Source organism: Phascolarctos cinereus, unplaced genomic scaffold (genome assembly GCF_003287225.1).
Source record: "Phascolarctos cinereus isolate Bilbo 61053 unplaced genomic scaffold, phaCin_HiC Scaffold_2;HRSCAF=192, whole genome shotgun sequence".
NCBI lineage: Eukaryota > Metazoa > Chordata > Mammalia > Diprotodontia > Phascolarctidae > Phascolarctos > Phascolarctos cinereus.
In genome coordinates, this window is record NW_027555625.1 from 45,243,357 (window position 1) to 45,260,728 (window position 17,372).

At 40.6% G+C, this 17,372-nt stretch overlaps 1 protein-coding gene across 1 annotated transcript; it reads right to left on the reverse strand.

Annotated features, from left to right (window-relative positions):
* Positions 1-2,394: 2,394 nt before the first annotated feature.
* TAT (tyrosine aminotransferase) lies at positions 2,395-15,864 on the reverse strand. The gene is made up of 12 exons (XM_020963744.1): positions 15,782-15,864; positions 14,840-15,076; positions 14,508-14,612; positions 12,730-12,797; positions 9,782-9,940; positions 8,488-8,626; positions 7,804-7,856; positions 7,178-7,330; positions 6,249-6,374; positions 5,766-5,849; positions 4,477-4,575; positions 2,395-3,607 (listed from the first exon to the last, which is right to left on the reverse strand). Exons 2-12 carry the CDS (start codon positions 15,072-15,074, stop codon positions 3,467-3,469), a joined length of 1,362 nt encoding a protein of 453 aa, XP_020819403.1. The 5' UTR covers positions 15,075-15,076; positions 15,782-15,864; the 3' UTR covers positions 2,395-3,466.
* Positions 15,865-17,372: the final 1,508 nt, after the last annotated feature.

A 17,372-nucleotide genomic window follows, 5' to 3' on the forward strand; every position in this document is an offset into this window, starting at 1 on the left:
GAGGTTAACTGGCACCAAGCACAGACTGCATCCGAGGAAGGATGGGGGAACATTGGTTGGTACCCACTGTTTGCTACCAACTGTAGGTGAATGGCCTACAGTCTGGAAGACACAAATCTGACAGAAAAGACTGCAGGGCCCAAATATAAAGCAGGGAGTAGATTTAGGGCCCAAATATGAGAGGATAAAACATTCTTAGCTCTGTTTGGATTCAGATAATTCAGTTTTCCAATCACGCTGTATCGAATCCACCTTATAGCCAGGCTCAGGAATAGCCAGGTGGGTAACATTCTTTTTCAAAGGAACATAATGGGAAAACTGAGCCAGGAGGATCCCATCTTAGACTGAAGCTAAAACTGTCTTCTCAGCTTTTCCCAATGCTGATTTCCCACCAGTATCACATGCTCCTGAGTAGCTTGTGGCATTTCTCTCAGATGGTGGATTATTGATTTATCAATAGATTGTTAAGATCCATCAGATAACTCAAAATAAAATTCTATGAGCTTTTACCTCACACTTTAGATTCAAAGATTTTATCTTGCCTTAGGAGTTAATAGGCCATATGAATCTCTGTTAGTCTGGAGACTTAACGTAGACAACAACAGTTTTCTGGGGGTTTTGAGTTAACTCATTAACTGTTCACTGTATGTGTGAAACTCAAGAATGTGATTATCCTTAAATAATAAATGAAGGATAAATGAAATGTCTTTATATTTGTTCATTATTAACTGTTAGGGAAACATTAGAAAACTAATAATATTCTAATTCTAAACTGTGATTAGTGAAACTTTGCTATTAGAGGTAACATCTTGTGAGACTGTAATTTAATATTACTTTTTAAAATTTTGATTTCAGGTATAATTGTCCGGATTGCCATTAAGCCAATAGTCCACCACTCAGGAGGAATGCCATATGCTTTCCAAAGGGAGTGCAGTCTGAGAACGACTACGGGTGGATGTCTGTGTCTAGAAAAGTTGAGGGGATGACCTTGTGTAGGTGAAGGTAGATTTCTCTTGACTCACTTTCCCCATCATGCTGTTTCCTTTCTGAACAGGAAAATTTCCCACTTGGTTAATTCTGAGCCTTGCTTTGATACCTTCTGAATGACGTGGAACTGTGCTGTGGGATTGTCTGTTAATTATGACTCTTTCCTACAATCATTCAGAGGCGAGGGAGTTTTTTTCCCCATTATGGCTTGTGTTAGATCAATCTGTGCCCTTGAGGGAATAATCTTGATATTGTCTTAGCCATGTCCATCCTTTTTCCTTTCATTGCAAAATTTTTATAATCAAATCAGGTGAACAGTAGAAGTTTGTCATTGCAAAACTAAATCTATTAATAAATTAGTACTAAAATTCCTGAGTTACTATAATAGTTGCGTGTATAATAGGACACAACCTTACTATTTTTAATCTGTATTTGTGGTCTGCTCCATATCCCATGTAATTAGGTAAATGAGTTTTTAGGCTTGCCACTGCCTTGCTTTCATCTCATCTCCCTTACCTCTAATTTCATTTCCCTATGATATGGCATTGGGGGAGAAGCTGAGACACATACCTTTTTAGAAACCTGAATCTATCTTGACAGTAAACTGTAATTGCAAACCCTCTCTGAGATAACACTAGCCCATCCTCTTTTGGAGACGTATACCTATCTGGATTGTTTTCCTCTTATTATGAAAAGTTGTCTTTAGAAGTTGTTCCCAGTTTGAATCCGATGTTGGTCCCTCATGGCCATTCCACCAATATGTTTCAGCCTTGGTGTTTTTTTCTATTCAATTCCTTTTAATTTTCTCTACCTTAGTTTTGCCTCTGTAATTGGGGCAAAGGTCTGAACAAAGATTTTCTTTCAACAGAGGAATGATAAGTAAAACCTTGTGCCGTGGCCAACACTATCATAATGAATTCTATGACCTCTTCAAAGAAAGGTGAGTGTGATTAAAATATTTTAATCCCCCAAATTACCAGGAAGCTCCTAGGAAAGTGGCAGGGACAGGATTTGAACCCACATTCTTTGAATCCAAATCTACTGCTTAGTCCTCTGTAGTGTATCGCATCCCCTAATTAATTCTGCCCCCAAGACTCTGAGATTACAGTCTGTCTCTTGCTTGATGAACTCATTTAGCACCAGGAGGGCTACTTAAAGTTATCCCAGGGCTGTGCAAAATCTGTGCAAAGTATTACCACAGGAAGTGCATAACTCATATTTTGACAGCACTTTATATAAGATCTAATTTGACATGAAGCTATAAAAGAATCAATGGAATTACTAAATTGGGTGCTTCTCGAGGATTCCTGACTGTATGTAAAGTAAATGGCGACCTCACTGGCCCCCTGGAGAGTAGAGACTATCTTTGTCTCCTCAACAGAGGAGAAAAATCACACCACACAAAGGTAGACTTTGTAAAATTTATTTTAAAAAAATAATTTATGCCCTTTGCAAAACAAAGGGTTTGGTCAGTATAAATGCTCTTTAACTAACATATTAAAAGATAATATAATATATAATATAATAAATCAACATCAGAGTTACACCAAAAAGGATTCCATGACAGGTCAGGGAATTCCTGCTCCTTTCACCAGAGTGGTATAATATCCAAAAGGTCCTTTCTGGCATAAAAGTTTACCCTCCACTTCAAGAAAATTCAATATACAAAAATATCAATGCAAAACAGATAAATTATAGTAATTATTTGCATTACAAAAGGAATCTTTATGTTATAAAAATGATTCCTCTCCTGGTTCCTTTAAAAAGTTAACTCCACAAATACATTGAAAATACAATTGCCAAAAATTTGATCCAAATCCAATTTTTTCCCCCAGTAACATCTGTTTAATGATGTGAGGTATACCTAGAGTCAGTGACGTGGTGACTGAATTCAGCTCTAGAACTGATTTGGGTATATAGGGTCCACAGTATGAGAAAGTATCAGGGGTTCTTTCAACCTTCTGTTTCCATCCTTCTTTCTCTTTAGATTGGAAGTTCCTTGAGAGCAAGAATTTTCTTTTGCCTCTTTTTGTATCCCCAAAGGTTAGCATAACGCCTGGTACATAGTAGTTGCTTAATAAGTGCTTATTTACTGACTCCTGATTGACTGATTTCTTTGCTCTTCTTTTTCTCACTTTTTGTATGGTGCTTTGTTTTTAAGCCAGAGATTATATTAACCAGGTTAGATCTTTACTGATGTGTTACACCGAGAAAAAGAGAAGGGAATCTAATGGTGGGGAGAGACTAAAAACTAGGGGAGTTAATCATGTTACTACAACTTTAGGAGAATCTATGGAGGCAGAGTGTGTTCAGTTGGGACTAGAAAGCACCAGCAGTTCTAAAGAGTTGAGGTGGAAGTGGGGTGCTTTGTGGCCGTGCTCCGAGTAGTAGGCATTCACCTCAGTGAGTAACAGAAGGGCACTGCCTAGCCTAGCCCCAGAAGGTATGCCCTGTGTGTGTGGGGGGGGAGGAAGATGGCCTATTTGTCACACTCTTCCTGGGCTCCTTCAACACTTTGATAGTGCTTCTCACAGAACTCTTGGATGCGACTGCAGGCCTCCAGCATCATCACTTTAGGGACTGTGATGACCACTCGGAAAAAATTGGGGTATTCAAAGCACTGCCAGAAAAAAGATGTATGTTAGTTAGCTTTGGAAAATCTGAACCTGGAACAAGACAAAGATAAGACCCCTAAGACAGTTCAACCCCTAGGTTACAAACAACATTGACGTAATTTTAGATGTTTTGGGATCCTTTGTTCTTGAAGAGGACCATGGCATCACGAAGATGATGCCATGACTTGCAAGTGAATTGGGTTTACGTGAGTCAGGGCTGTGGAAAGTCATCAGCCTCACTTTCTCCTCCAGAGCCATATACATCAGGATGGCTGGAGATGGCCCCTTTGGGGTAAGGAATCATTCAGCAGAGGGCCAAGTGGAAAGTTTGATGTTAATCTAAAGGAAGAAACATGGCTTCCTTTCAATCCTAAAGCAAAGACTCTCTAGTCAGTTAACAAGCATTTATTAAGCACTTACTGTGTTCGAGGTGCTATGCTAACTGTTGGGGATACAGATTAAGACCAAAAAATCATTGCCCTCAAGAAACTCACATCATAGTTAATAGATCAAAGTCAGACCCAGTCTTCAGGTCTGTGTAGGTTGAAGAGGAGTGAGGAATGGACCTTTGAGGTCCTGAGAGATGTACTTTTGAGTCCAACCAAATGACAAGGAGTTTAGGGAAGTCAGGAAGGTCCTGGGCCCATCAAGACCCTTCAGCAATATGAGATTATTCTGGGGTTTGGGGGTTTTTTTGGTGAGGCAATTTGGGTTAAGTGACTTGCCCAGAGTCACACAGTGAGTAAGTGTTATGTGTCCGAGGTCAAATTTGAACTCAGGTCCTGAATTCAGGGCCGGTGCTCTATCCACTGCGCCACCTAGCTGCCCCAATATGAGACTATTCTGACAGAGACAAGACAAGACACTCACTCACCTTTCCTGGAAGACAGAAGACAGATTGCTCTTCAATTAACCTCTCGCTGAATTCAACATCATTTTCAAATTCTGGGAAATGTTCCATCTCAATACCAACCTATATCCATAGCAGGAAGAAGGAGACACTAGTGAAAGATCTTTTCCAGTTATAAGGAGGAGTGAGGAGGGTTAGCACAGCCCTCAGAAAATGTCCAACTTAACCATCTTCTGACAAAACCCAACATTTTTTTTTTTGGTTAGGCAATGGGGTTAAGTGACTTGCCCAGGGTCACACAGCTAGTAAGTGTTATGTGTTTAAGGCTGGATTTGAACTCAGGTCCTCCTGAATCCAGGGCCAGTGCTCTATCCACTGTGCCACCTAGCTGCCCCAATAGCTAATATTTCTATAGCAGGTTAAGGTTTGCAAAGGGCTTTAGGAAGGTAATCCCTGTCCCAAAGCCCATTGGTATGGGACCTTCTCCTTATTGGTGGAGACGCATGCCCAACCCTGGGTGAAGGGTAAGGTAAGAGTTGGTGAGGAGAGCTTCAATTCTCAACCAATCCCTGTTTTGGGGACTTTTCAAACAGGAATTCCCCTTGGGGGACTCTTCAAATGCGAGTACTCCTTTAGGAATCTCCTCCCCTCACCCAGGGCAGGGCATTCATCTCCACCAATCAGTAGAGAGTCCCATACGAATGGGCTTTGGGATAGGAGTTACACAATTATGTTCTCATTTTATCTTCGCAATAACACTAGTTCTGTTATTATCTTTCCCATTTTGCGAATGAAGAAGGTTAAGTGACATATAAAAGTGACATATAAAAGACCTTAGGGGAGGAATCTTAACAGAAATCCTGAAGCTGTATCAAGGCATCATTAAGACTGATGCATTCTTTTAGGAATGGAAGGGTTAGTAGAAGAAGAGCAATTATAAAAGGTTATTATAAAAAGGGTTATTATAAAGGTATAAAGATCAAAAGTAGTCTTTGAACTTAATGAAGAGTTTAGTTCTACCTGTTAACCTGTTAACTGGTAGTTAACTACTGGAGATGAAATCACTTTAGCCACTGACATAAAAAAATGACTTTTTTTTCATCAAGTCTTGAATAAATCAAATTGCACTTAGGCATGCATAGAAAAGAAAAGGAGTCTCCTCTATGCGGACAGTTCTAGCCACTGATTAGTCTTCTCTCTACTAAGACAGAATTGAAGACGTTCAGAGAGGGAGTGTTTCTAATCTACCTGGCTCCCTCTCTGCCCCAGGATACGCCATAGATTGATCCAGTGGTTGGTGGAGATGAGCTTACCATGAGGTACATGGCCCCAGCAGGTAGGACAGGCTGGAGTCCAGGAATAGCAGCCAAGGCCCCATAACACAGGTCAGCATTTGACTGTAAGTGACAAGAAAGAGGCCAAAGATCACCGTTTCAGCAAAAGGAAAATCAAGCCATTCCAATGAGCACCATTTGGAGGGCCTAGTCCCTACATTTGCTTGCTTATGAAAGGAGTCAACAGGGCAAAGATCATGTCCATTCCACCCTTGTCTGGAATGAAAGGGATTGCCAAAGCCCAGAAAATTATTCACATTTCTGTGTCCATCCTGACCAAGCTGGATGAGGGAAAGGTAGGTGATCATACCCCAGAATCAGCCATTGTAATGACCCTCCCAGGATTAATTGTATTGACTGCTGGCAGGACTGCAGATGAGATGAGGCCATTCCCAGGGTTCTCTATGAGCTTTTCCTTGTGGATATCTCCCTTTCTCCAAAGAACATCGGGGCATCCCTTACCTTGAGAAAGCTTAGGGTATTGTGGTAGAATTCTTGAGGCGTTCTCATGATGCTTTTCAGTGCTCCCTGGACAATGGTACAGGGTCCCAGGATCTTCTGAGTCAGCTTCACCAGCCCATCTCGGATCTTAAACATTCCAGGAAGTACAGTCAGTACCTCCCAAATTACCCCCTATCTACGTAGCTCATGTGTTATGGAGGCCTTGCCTTTCCATTTTAAGGAAAGTACCCAGGACAGTCAAATCTTCATTCCTCTCCAGAGTCCATTCCTGACTCTCTAGAATTTACCACTATGCCCCTGCTCAGGTACCTCTGCCTTCCTCCCCCTTCCCCTATCTGCTTCCTTTTTTCTGTTGTCTTCCCCCATTAGAATGTAAGCTCCTTGAGGGCAAGGACTGTTTTTCTGCTTGTGCTTGGATTTCCAGCACTTAGCACAGTGACTGAAATATAGTAAGCACTTAATAGATGTTTTTTGACTTGACTTGATCCAAAAGTGGGAGTGCAATAAGATCTCTTCACTAACCCAAGCAAAGGGAAATTAAGTTTGGGGTAGGAAATGGAGATGACTGTTGCTTCTCTTTATTCAGTATCTTCCTCACACCTTAAGCCTGAGGTCACAGGGTCATAGGATCATGGATTACGAGTTAGTAAGTCACTTTTACAGAGGAAACTGAGGCCCAAAGAGGTTAACTAAGGTCACAGAGATTATAAGTGGTGAGATGGGGAATCCAACCAGGACCTCTGACTCCAAATCCAGCACACTGTCCATTGTACACATTCTTGTTACCAATGCTAAAAAAAACCAGTTCAAAAAACCCCAATTCTATCTCCCCATAGTTGTATGTGCAAGACAAAGAGATACATATATGTATTTGTGTGTTGGAAGAAGGGATGCAATTTCCACTGAAGAAGAGATTCTTCTGCCCTTACCTCATTACCAAAGATGTCTCTTCTGTCATGGATCAGAATCCAGCCCAGTCTCCAGCCTGGAACCAACCAACGCTTAGCCAGCCCCCCACAGGATAAAATGGGAACGTTGGTGCTGAGAGAGGCCAAGGGTTCATATTTACAGTCCGAAAACACCTGAAGAGTAAGAAAGTTCATGACATTTCTTGTCTGCTCTCCTATGGATCTCTATCCCCTTCTATAGACAGGATGCTACCTCAGATTTATGTTATCCTCTTGACCCTTCCATCCATATTCAAAGCCTAAGGAATGATTGGGAACTCAAGGAGATTGGGGACTGATATTGATTCCACATGGGCTTAGACTCTGGCTGCTTCAAGACGGCTGGCCTGGATGTATGGAAGGAGGTTTGTAAAGAAAGGAATATGACCCAAGCCCAATAATATAGAAAAGGTTCCATATTGAATCTGTGTGAGAGAAATGAATACTAGCAAGGCATGCTGTTGTGGTAGAAGACTCAGGAAATTTGTTGAAAGGAGTACTAAGATTAGAGAGTATGACATACAAGAAAATTGCTCAGGGGTGACTTTTGTTAAGGTGATGATTCCTTAGAGTAGGAAGCCAGAGAGAGTCTTTTGCTCAGTGCTCACCATATCTCCATAGATCTCATCAGCCAATATGGGAACACGTTGTCTTGCAGCCACTAAAGAAAGGAGAAACACGCTCAGGATCACTCCTTTGCCCTGGGGTCCCTCAGGATTCAAATAGTCAACAAGTCCTGCGTTATATTACATTTTTGCTATATTGTCTTGTTATTTTTCTCAAGTCATTGCATATATGTATGTATCATTTTCCCAAATGAAATTATAAACTCATTGACCTGTTGGAATATATCCTCTAGTCCTTTTTTTTTAATTGCCTCTAGTACAGACACTATTAACTTTTAAAAAATCAGTTAACTAAAGCCATTTAGGAGATAAGAAAGGAGGAATAAAATTCCCTCATCTTGCTCCTTCCTTCTGTGTGTGTATATATGTACAGATAGATGTGTGTATGTGTATATATGTATATGTACACACGTGTGTATGTGTGTGTGTGTGTGTGTGTGTGTGTGTGTGTGTGTGTGTGTGTGTGTGTGTGATTATCTTGCTAGGTCCATCACATTTCCCTCTACCAACTCCCCAACTCCATTTGCCTCTATCTCAGCCCTAGATGATAACCTTATTCCTTGCTTTTGAGCCCAGGCAGGAAGTCTTTTACTTTATTCCACATGCAGGGGAAACCTTTGACAGATCTCTAGTTGTCCTGAGCCCAGACTAAAGAATTCATCTTACCAGATAGGATTTCCTGGAGATGGCTTTTGCTGAACACTGAACCACAGGGGTTTGATGGGTTGTTGACAATAAGACACGCTGTCTTCTCATCAATCAATGATTCCAAATGCTTCAAATCAATTTCCCAAGACTTTTCTGGCTGGAGATGAAGGAAAGATTACAATAAGATCTGAGAATTCCTTGCAGGCTTGGCTGTTTTCATTTTGTCTTTGTATTCCTAGCATAATATCTTGCATACAGCAGATTCTTGATAAATACTTTTTGGAATGAACTTAATTGGAACTTTTGCATAACAATTACTTAATATAATATTTAACTTAAATGATAAAATATATTTATAGCTTTGGCTACCTACATCAGCACCTTTCACTTCTGAAAAGTGAGCAAACCTACTCATATCTGAGTCAATACTTCTGGAGATTATGAACACATGCATGCTTTGTGAAGGGACAGAGATGGTATAGTGGAGTTAGAAGGCCCAAGTTTGAATTCTAGATTTACTAGCTGTGTGGCCTATGTGAAGGAATTGGACAACATAATCTCTAAGGTCCCTTTCTTCCATAACATCCTGTGAAATCCTAGAAGTTCAGGGAGAGACACAATCAATCCACAAGCATTTATTAAGCACTTACTGTGGACCAGACCCTTTACAAGGAATGAGGATATAAAGCAATGAGGATCTAAAGAAAGGTAAAAGCAGATCCCTACCCTCGAGAATTCATGTTCTAATGAGGAAGAAATGTGCAAACAACTATAAACATACAAAATGTAAACAGTTCACACAACCCCATGTGAATGGGTGGGGGGTATCCCCAGAGGGAGGGCACTAAAGGAAACAACTGAACAATGAAAAGGATAAAAGGGGGAGAGGATGTTTGGGGATTAAAATCAGAAGGAAGGAAGAAAAACCCCAAGTAGCCTAAGGAGGCAGAACAAAATTCTAGAGGTCTTGAAAGAAAGTAAGCTCACCAAGAGTAGAGAAAAATTGATGTTAACTGCTAGACAATAATAGATCCCTGAATTCTTACACATCGCTGAAAACGTGGGGGCCCCGTGTGGCTGAGCTTAGGAATCAATCAAGAAATGCTTAGTAAGTGTATGGAGCTCTGAGTGCCTTATATAGAAAGCACTAATATGTAAGTCACAGGCAATTATGTATAAAATAGGCAATCGTATATAGGAAGGCAGAATGAGTTGGCTCTGTGGCAGGGTTCCTGTCTCCAATTCTATTCCCAAAATAAAGAAACCTTCCCAAAGTGTCATCTTGCCAAGGTTCCCCCAAAAGCTCACTCACCAATAAGTTATAAAATTTGACCTCAATCCCCATGGATTCAGCCAGAGTCTTATAGAGAGAGAAGCCGGGTCTGGGTATCAGGATGTTCTGTCCTGGGTTGACCAACACAGACAGGGCAAGCTCAATGGCTTGGCTACAGCCACTTGTCAGAATGACATCCTGCAGAGGACACAAGGGGTTAATTAAGATGGTGATCCCTGGAGAACAGCAATGTGAGAACAGACAGGAATTCAAGAGTTTAACAAAAAGGAGAGAGTTGGGAATAAGGAGAAAGAAGTTCATTCCTGAATTCTAGGCAATGATAGTCTAACTCAAATTTATATGGCATTTTAACATTTGAAAAGTACTTTCTAGGGGCAGCGAGGTGGTGCAGTGGATAGAGCACCGGCCCTGAAGTCAGGCGGACCTGAGTCCAAATGTGACCTCAGACCAAACACTTGACACTTACTAGCTGCGTGACCCTGGGCAAGTCACTTAACCCTAATTGACTAAAAATTAAAAAGTTTTTTTAAAAAAAGGAAAAGTACTTTCTTCACAGACAGCATCAAGGTAGGTATTATATCAATTTGTAGATGAGGAAATGGAACTTAAGAGAGCTTCAATCATCCACAGAGCTGGGATTCAAATACATGTCTTTGGCTCTAAATCTTTCTGTTATACCACATTGCCTCTTGTTAAAACAGTATTGACTATGCTGAGCTAAAACCAGAAAATTAATAGGTTTAATGCATATGCGTATACATATGATATAAATACATTATTATACATGTATATGTACACATATACACCGTATACATATGTATGTGTGTATATAACTTTATTAGAAAGTTGGTCATGCCTCCAAAATAGCCACCACTTAAAAACGCAACCCTGTTGGAGTTGGGAAAAACTCTTAGCTGATAACGTCCTTGGACTTTCTCACTGGCTTATTTGTTCCTGGCCAGGGATATGATATAGATGGCAGAGGGAGGCCTTCTCTCTTAGGAAATACCAATCAAAAACATCAGAGGATTGGTGGGGGGAGCAGTTAGCCCCAAGCTTGGCATCGTCATCAATTCAATATACAACTGCAGTTAAAAGATCTTAACCATTTAACTGCATCAAAACTCAGTTTTCCCTACCTTTGGCAATTGTTGAGACTATAGACAATTATAAACACTAATAACAACTATAATTCAAGATATCAAGGACCTGTAATTCATCAGTTTGGGAACTTCCTTCACCAAGATAGATCATAAACTCCCTATAAATAATTTATAATCTATAACTATAATCTTTGAGACTAAGGCTCTGGTGACTTGTCTGTAGTCAACCAGTCAGTGTCAGAAGCAGGATCTGAACCCAAGTCTAGCATAATTAACCATTAACCATGATGGTTAGACAATATCTTTTTATTTTAGTGGACTTGTTTTTTTTTCCAAAGTATTTTCACACATTCTCAAGCATTGGGAGGCTCCATCCATTAAAAGAGTCAAGGGGCAGCTAGGTGGTGCCCTGGATAGAGCACCGGCCCTGAAGTCAGGCGGACCTGAGTTCAAATCCAGCCTCAGACCAAACACTTAACACTTATTAGCTGTGTGACCCTGGGCAAGTCACTTAACCCCAATTGCCTAAAAAATAAAAAACAAACAAAAAGAGTCAAAACGGGATAATGGGAAGAGCACTAGATTTAGTCAAAAGGTCAGGGTTGAAACCCCGACTCTATCCCTTAGCAGCTCTATCCTGAGCAAATTACTTAGCCTCTCAGCCTCACTTTGCTCATTTGTAAAATGGAGATAAAGATTCTCAAAGGACCTTCCTTCTTTACTGAATTATGAAGAGTGTGCTTTGCAAACTTAAAGCCCTATAGAAATGCAAATTGATATTATCATTAATCTGATTAAAAAGAAATCCAGGGTAGCTCTGAGCTAGTTACAAGGCCCACACTAATTAGTCAGTAGGGTCCAACTCTTTTGTGACTCATTTGGGATTTTCTTGGCAAAGATATTGGATTGCCATTTCCTTCTCCAGCTCATTTGACAGATGAGGAAACTGAGGCAAATCAAGGTTAAATGACTTACCCAGGTTCACATAGTTGGTAAGTGTCTGAGGCCAGATTTGAACTCATAAAGATAAGTCTCCCTGACTCTAGGCCCAATGCTGTATACACTACACTAACCAGCTGCTTATGTCAGGAGGTACCAAAGGAGAATAAAATATATCCCGTAGCTGGCAGGGGGCCAGGACCAACAGTTATTTATTAAGAACCTTTGTAAATTTTGGTCCCTTAACCTTTCTATCTGATGACTAAACTCCTACCTCACACTGTATATTTTTCTATTTCGTAGTAGATATCCTGCAAGTGCCAAAAGAAAAAAAAATAAATTAAATGCAGCATTATCAATATGATCACCATTATCATGACTTGGAGCCAAGAAAACTTGAATTCAAATCCAGCCTAGCTGTATGATCCTGGACAAGTCACTTCATCTCAGCCTCAGTGCCCTCTTCTGTAAAATGGGGATAATAATAGCACCTACTTCCCAGGGTTGTTGTGACTATCTAATGAGATAACATACGTAGTCAGCCTTAAAGTGCTAGCTATCAAAATCCCTAGAGATGCTAAAGGACCAGGACAATTAGCCCTCTCTTCATCTATTTATTTACTCATTTATTTTTTAGGCAATTGGGGTTAAGTGACTTGCCCAGGGTCACACAGCTAGTAAGTATCAAGTGTTTGGTCTGAGGCTGGATTTGAACTCAGGTCCTCCTGACTTCAAGGCTGGTGCTCTACCCACTGTGCCACCTAGCTGCCCGTTCCCCCCCCCCCTTATTTCTGAAGCCATTTATTTGACTTTTGTGATCAGGAGCTAGAGATGGTGGGGTTTGCCCTAAATGAAATCTCCGAATAAGCTCCCAGCTTCATTTCTCTCCATGTGGTGGAAGTCTGCAAAGCTGCCTTCGGTTACCTTAGCCTCCAGGGGGGCCTCTGAACAGTGGTAATAGGAAGCGATTTCCTCCCGACTAGACAGATAGCCTGGGAATAAAAAGAGAGATCAATGAATAGAGTGATTTTCTTCCTGACCCTGCCAGCAACCTTGGGTATTAGAAAACAGACCTTGCTATGGACCCTGGGCAAATCACTTAAATTCTCTGTGCCTTAATCTCCTCATCTGTAAAGTGGGGATAATAATAGCCCAGAGCACATATTATATAATTTCATGCCTAAAGAAACCTGCTTAGATGCCAAACTACGTAACCTGAAGATGAGATTCCAATAAACAATTTTTTAAAAATGGATTTCTCTTAGGCGTCATTGTCTACTCCTTAGTACCATACCCTTTCTCGAAAGAGTATAACTAGAACTAGAACGGCAGCCACTGGGATTTGGCCTAGGTGCCAGCTTCTCCTAGGTGCTCTGGAATCTTCCATTACTGATGCTGTTGTTAACCTTCCCCTCATTCTAGATCTCTTCTTCAGCGCAGCAAAACCTGGTTTTCTGCTGAGTACACATCTTTCTGTATGTTCTTCAAGGATGGGTGTTCTTTCACAAACCTTGACACCCAGAGCCAAGGAGAGGAGTTGGCATACTGCTGATTCCTCAGTTTCCTTTTCAGACCTTCCCTAAGCTACCACCTCTATTTCAAGTGGCCCAGGTCCTTGTTGCCGTCATCAACGGTCCTCCAGTTATTCTCCCTCCTACCCAATAAAAATCATCCTTACGGGCTTCTGCACCTGAACTCCTACCTCCTTCCAACTCCCTGGCTCTCCTAGTTCTTCAGCCTCCCCAACTCCCAGGACTTCTTTCTCCAGCCAGTTCCAACCATTCACAGGAGTGGTTAAGGAGTCTTGACTCCCTTTCTCTTGTTCAAATGAATTCGCCCCAGGCAGCAGAACATCTAGTTATGGCTCTGGCTAGTACCACAATTAAATCTTAAGAATCTTAAAATGGGAGTGAGGGGCAGGGCAGCACTGGACCTGAGCTCAAATCCAGCCTCAGACATATAACACTTACTAACTGTGTGACCCTGGGCAAGTCACTTAACCCCCATTGCCCAACCAAAAAAAAAAGAAAAAAAAGAATCTTAAAACAAGAAGAAGTACAGGGAGGGCACAAAAGGAGTTATTTTCATGGGGTCAGCAAGTTCTATTCCCTAAGCCTAGGGTGGGTGCGGGAGAGAAGGGAAGGGAGGGAGGAAATTAGCAAAGGGTTAGTCCCAACCAGATAAAGAAACCTCAGAATCAGTAACAATATGACAATAAACTTATTTGAGAAATGTGACACAACAGTTGGTGGTTATGCTAAATGGGGTCTGAAAGAAGTATCAGGTGTTTCTCAAAGATGGGTCTAAGATATCAGTTTACCTTTATGATTTACAGTAAATTCCCCTAAGCAGGAGTTCTTAGACTGGGGATTTCCAAACTCGGTTTTTAAAAAATATTTTAAGAACTGTATTTCATAAAATTGGTTTCCTTTGTAATGCTATATTTTACTTCATGCATTTAGGAGCATTATTCTGAGGAAAGGCCCATAGACTTCACCAGCCTGCCAAAGGGGTCCGTGACACAAAGTTAAGAACTCCTTCCCGAGAACCTTCTCCCCAGATCCTTATGCTTATTTCATTTTAGCCTCTGAATACCAAGACAGAAACAGAGAGCAGAATAAAGTCTAGTAAGATTAAAAAGATGGAAAAAAGCATTGGGAAGCACTAAATTAAATAATATTAGCAAAGTAGAAGAAACTTACCAATTGATGGAGCATAACCATTATACTTTCCCGAATCTAAAGCATCCTTCATGGCCTGAGTAACTTCAGAATCAGTAGGGAGGTTGCCAAAAACAGTCGGATCTCCTTTTTAAAGGAAGAAGGAAAGGAACCGTAATAAGATTAATAATACTGCAGAACCAGTGAACAAGACAGGAACACTCCTCTCCTTCTAGGTCCCTCCATCCACCAAGAGATCTGAACTTTCATCTCCATTTTTATTCATTTTTATCCCTGATAGCCAATGAAATAAACTTAGTGAATGGGAAGTTGAGTTCCCTTTCTTTTGTAAATGATGGTCTAGTGGTACTCACCTATTGATAAAGAGATCATGGTTTTATTAGCATTCGGCTGCACTTTCATGCTATCTACGATGGCTCTGATGGGATTGAAAGTTTTTTTGGACATATCAGAGGCTCTCACTGCCCATCTAGCCTTCCTGCCTTTCATTTTTCCTAAGACTGTATTTCTTCCATTGATGTTTCCGTGGACACCCAGGACAGAGGAAGGATCACGATTGCCATTCATCTGGATCACATAAGAGTCCATTGCTAAATATGCATAGAGAGAGAAAAAAAAATCCCATGAATATTAAAATATAGGAAAGTCACTCTATTTAGCATTTGTACACCAACATGAAGTCAATTTCATGATGGCTTCAGGCCTTTTTTCTGAGTTCATTACTTCGTCCTCAACCTACTTTTGATTCTCATTGAAGACAGCTTCCACATGAATGAGAAAGTTCTAAGACATCTCAAGTGGGAAGGAGACCCAAGGTATTTTTAAAAAAGTATTTTGAAAGGCATGTTACCAATGACAAGAAATATTCAGAGATGAGTGCCTGGTGTCAGCAAACCAGCCTCACTTGGGGTCAAAACATCCTGCACTGTTAGAGGGAAGATACTCCTTTCATCATTCACCAAAGTGGTAGGAAAATTTCACCCCCAAACTTCTGCTTGTAGTTGACTTCCTGTTGAACTGAAACTAAGATAAATAATTACATGACTTCAGGTTCCCAATATATGCTCCATCCCTTGAATGGACTGGCAAACCAAGGGAGATTCTCCCTAAAGCATGATAGACTGGTTCCTGTCACTTGTATATACCAGTCAACAATGTGCTATAAGAATATTAAGAGCCAGATATTAAAAGTTATTAAGAATTTGATATTTCCTGCTGTGGAAAAAGAAACAATATAAAAGTGACTGAAGTAGCATCCCCTGAATTGCAAACAATACCCCAAACTGGGATTTTACCTTTTAAGAAATGGAACTGAAGCCCTAAATTGATGGAATGGATCTGAAAGTTTGCTTCTTTCTCTCTTGTCAAGTTGCAGTGATAAAACCAGAAGCAAATCCCAGCTGCTGAAATAGTCCCTACGAATGGGTGGTGGCCTTGAAAACCTTTCACAATTGGTTGAGGGTGAGTTTTCTGTAATACTCCTCCTCCAGTTCCCTGTCAAGGATTTGTTCTCACTTCAAACAACTGGAATCTTCTAAGTTAACTCTTTATAGGACATGGATGGGGTGAGAGGGGCACAAGGATTGTTAAGGGTTGCTAAGTTTTTCCTTGGGTACTTATTGAACAACTAAGACAGGGTGGGACTTAAGGTAAGCCCTTTCTACTCTACTGCCCAAACATCCCTGAGAGACAGATATCTTAAAGAGAAGTCTTTTCTTCTCAATCCAATACTCAAATTATTCTCATTCTTGAGCAACTGCTATATTGGTTGTTGAACTGAGATGTCTGGTATGACCTAGAGAAATCTTCATAAGGTTCATTTACCAGAGAGCTGAAGTTTCTTCCAAGCACCTAAAAAATGACCACTTATTTAAGGGTTAAAAGGAAAGGCTGGCTCTTCCCCTGGCAGAGCTCCCATCTTTCTGTTTATTTTTTGAGAGCTACAGCAATGTGTTTGTCTGTTGAACTTCACTTAAACGAGTTACTGTTATCTAACTCACAAAATGCTGAAGAAGAGTTGGAAGACTCTTGTTGATTTCCTATCCCCCGCTCTGAGAGCCATATACTGTATAGATTGGGTTCCATTCTTTTCTGGTGCCTCCCTTCCCCCAAATGCAAAATGCATTGGAAAATACTTAACTTAAAGGAGGAAGAAAACGAATTATTTCAAATTCTGGAAGGTGCTTAGATCAAGGTGGTTCTTCACCTGGGATCTGTGAACTTGGTTTTAGGGTTTTTTTTTTTATAACTATTTAAATATCATTGGTCTCCTTTCTGATCCTATGTATTTAGTTTTATTCATTTAAAAACGTGATTCTGAGAATGGATCTCCAAAGGATTCACCAGATTATTCAAAGGAACTAGGACACACACAAAAAGGTTAAGAATCCCTGGCTTGGAGAGAAAATACTCAGATAAGTAAAAAGTCTCCAGCCTCAAGAAGCCCTAGCCTGTAATAAATAGTTACTTAGGTGGGATAAGATAGTTGTCTTGAACTATTTGAGAGACCATTACATGGAAGAGGGATTAAACTTGTTCTATTTGGTGCCTGAGGGCAGAACGAGAAGCCCTGAGCAGAGGTTGCAAAGAGGCAAATGTTAGGCTTCATGAAAAGAAAAGCTTCCTAACAATTCTAGTGACCCCAGAGGGGGATGGACTGCCTCAAGAATTAGTGGGGTCCTTCTCTGTGATTCTGGTTCATTCAAATATCATTCAAGAAGAAAGCATAAGTGTCCCAGCTTCTCCCAAAGTGTTTCAAACGTTAGCCAACCATGCCACCCTTTAAAATAGGCAAATTCATAACTGTGAGACCAAAGCAATTGACTGAAAAAGGAAAAAAACTGAAACTGAATTGGTCTTCAGGTAGATAGAAGTCAAAATATTTAT

What these genes read in the sequence shown, in the direction of transcription:
- TAT (XM_020963744.1), bottom strand. Translation starts at nt 15,074, where the DNA reads ATGGACTCTTATGTGATCCAGATGAATGGCAATCGTGATCCTTCCTCT. An exon ending in AGGCCCCCCTGGAGGCTAAG is followed by an intron (nt 9,941 to 12,729) that starts GTAACCGAAGGC and finishes TGTCCTCTGCAG; the next exon opens with GATGTCATTCTGACAAGTGG. An exon ending in ATGAGATCTATGGAGATATG is followed by an intron (nt 7,331 to 7,803) that starts GTGAGCACTGAG and finishes CTTACTCTTCAG; the next exon opens with GTGTTTTCGGACTGTAAATA.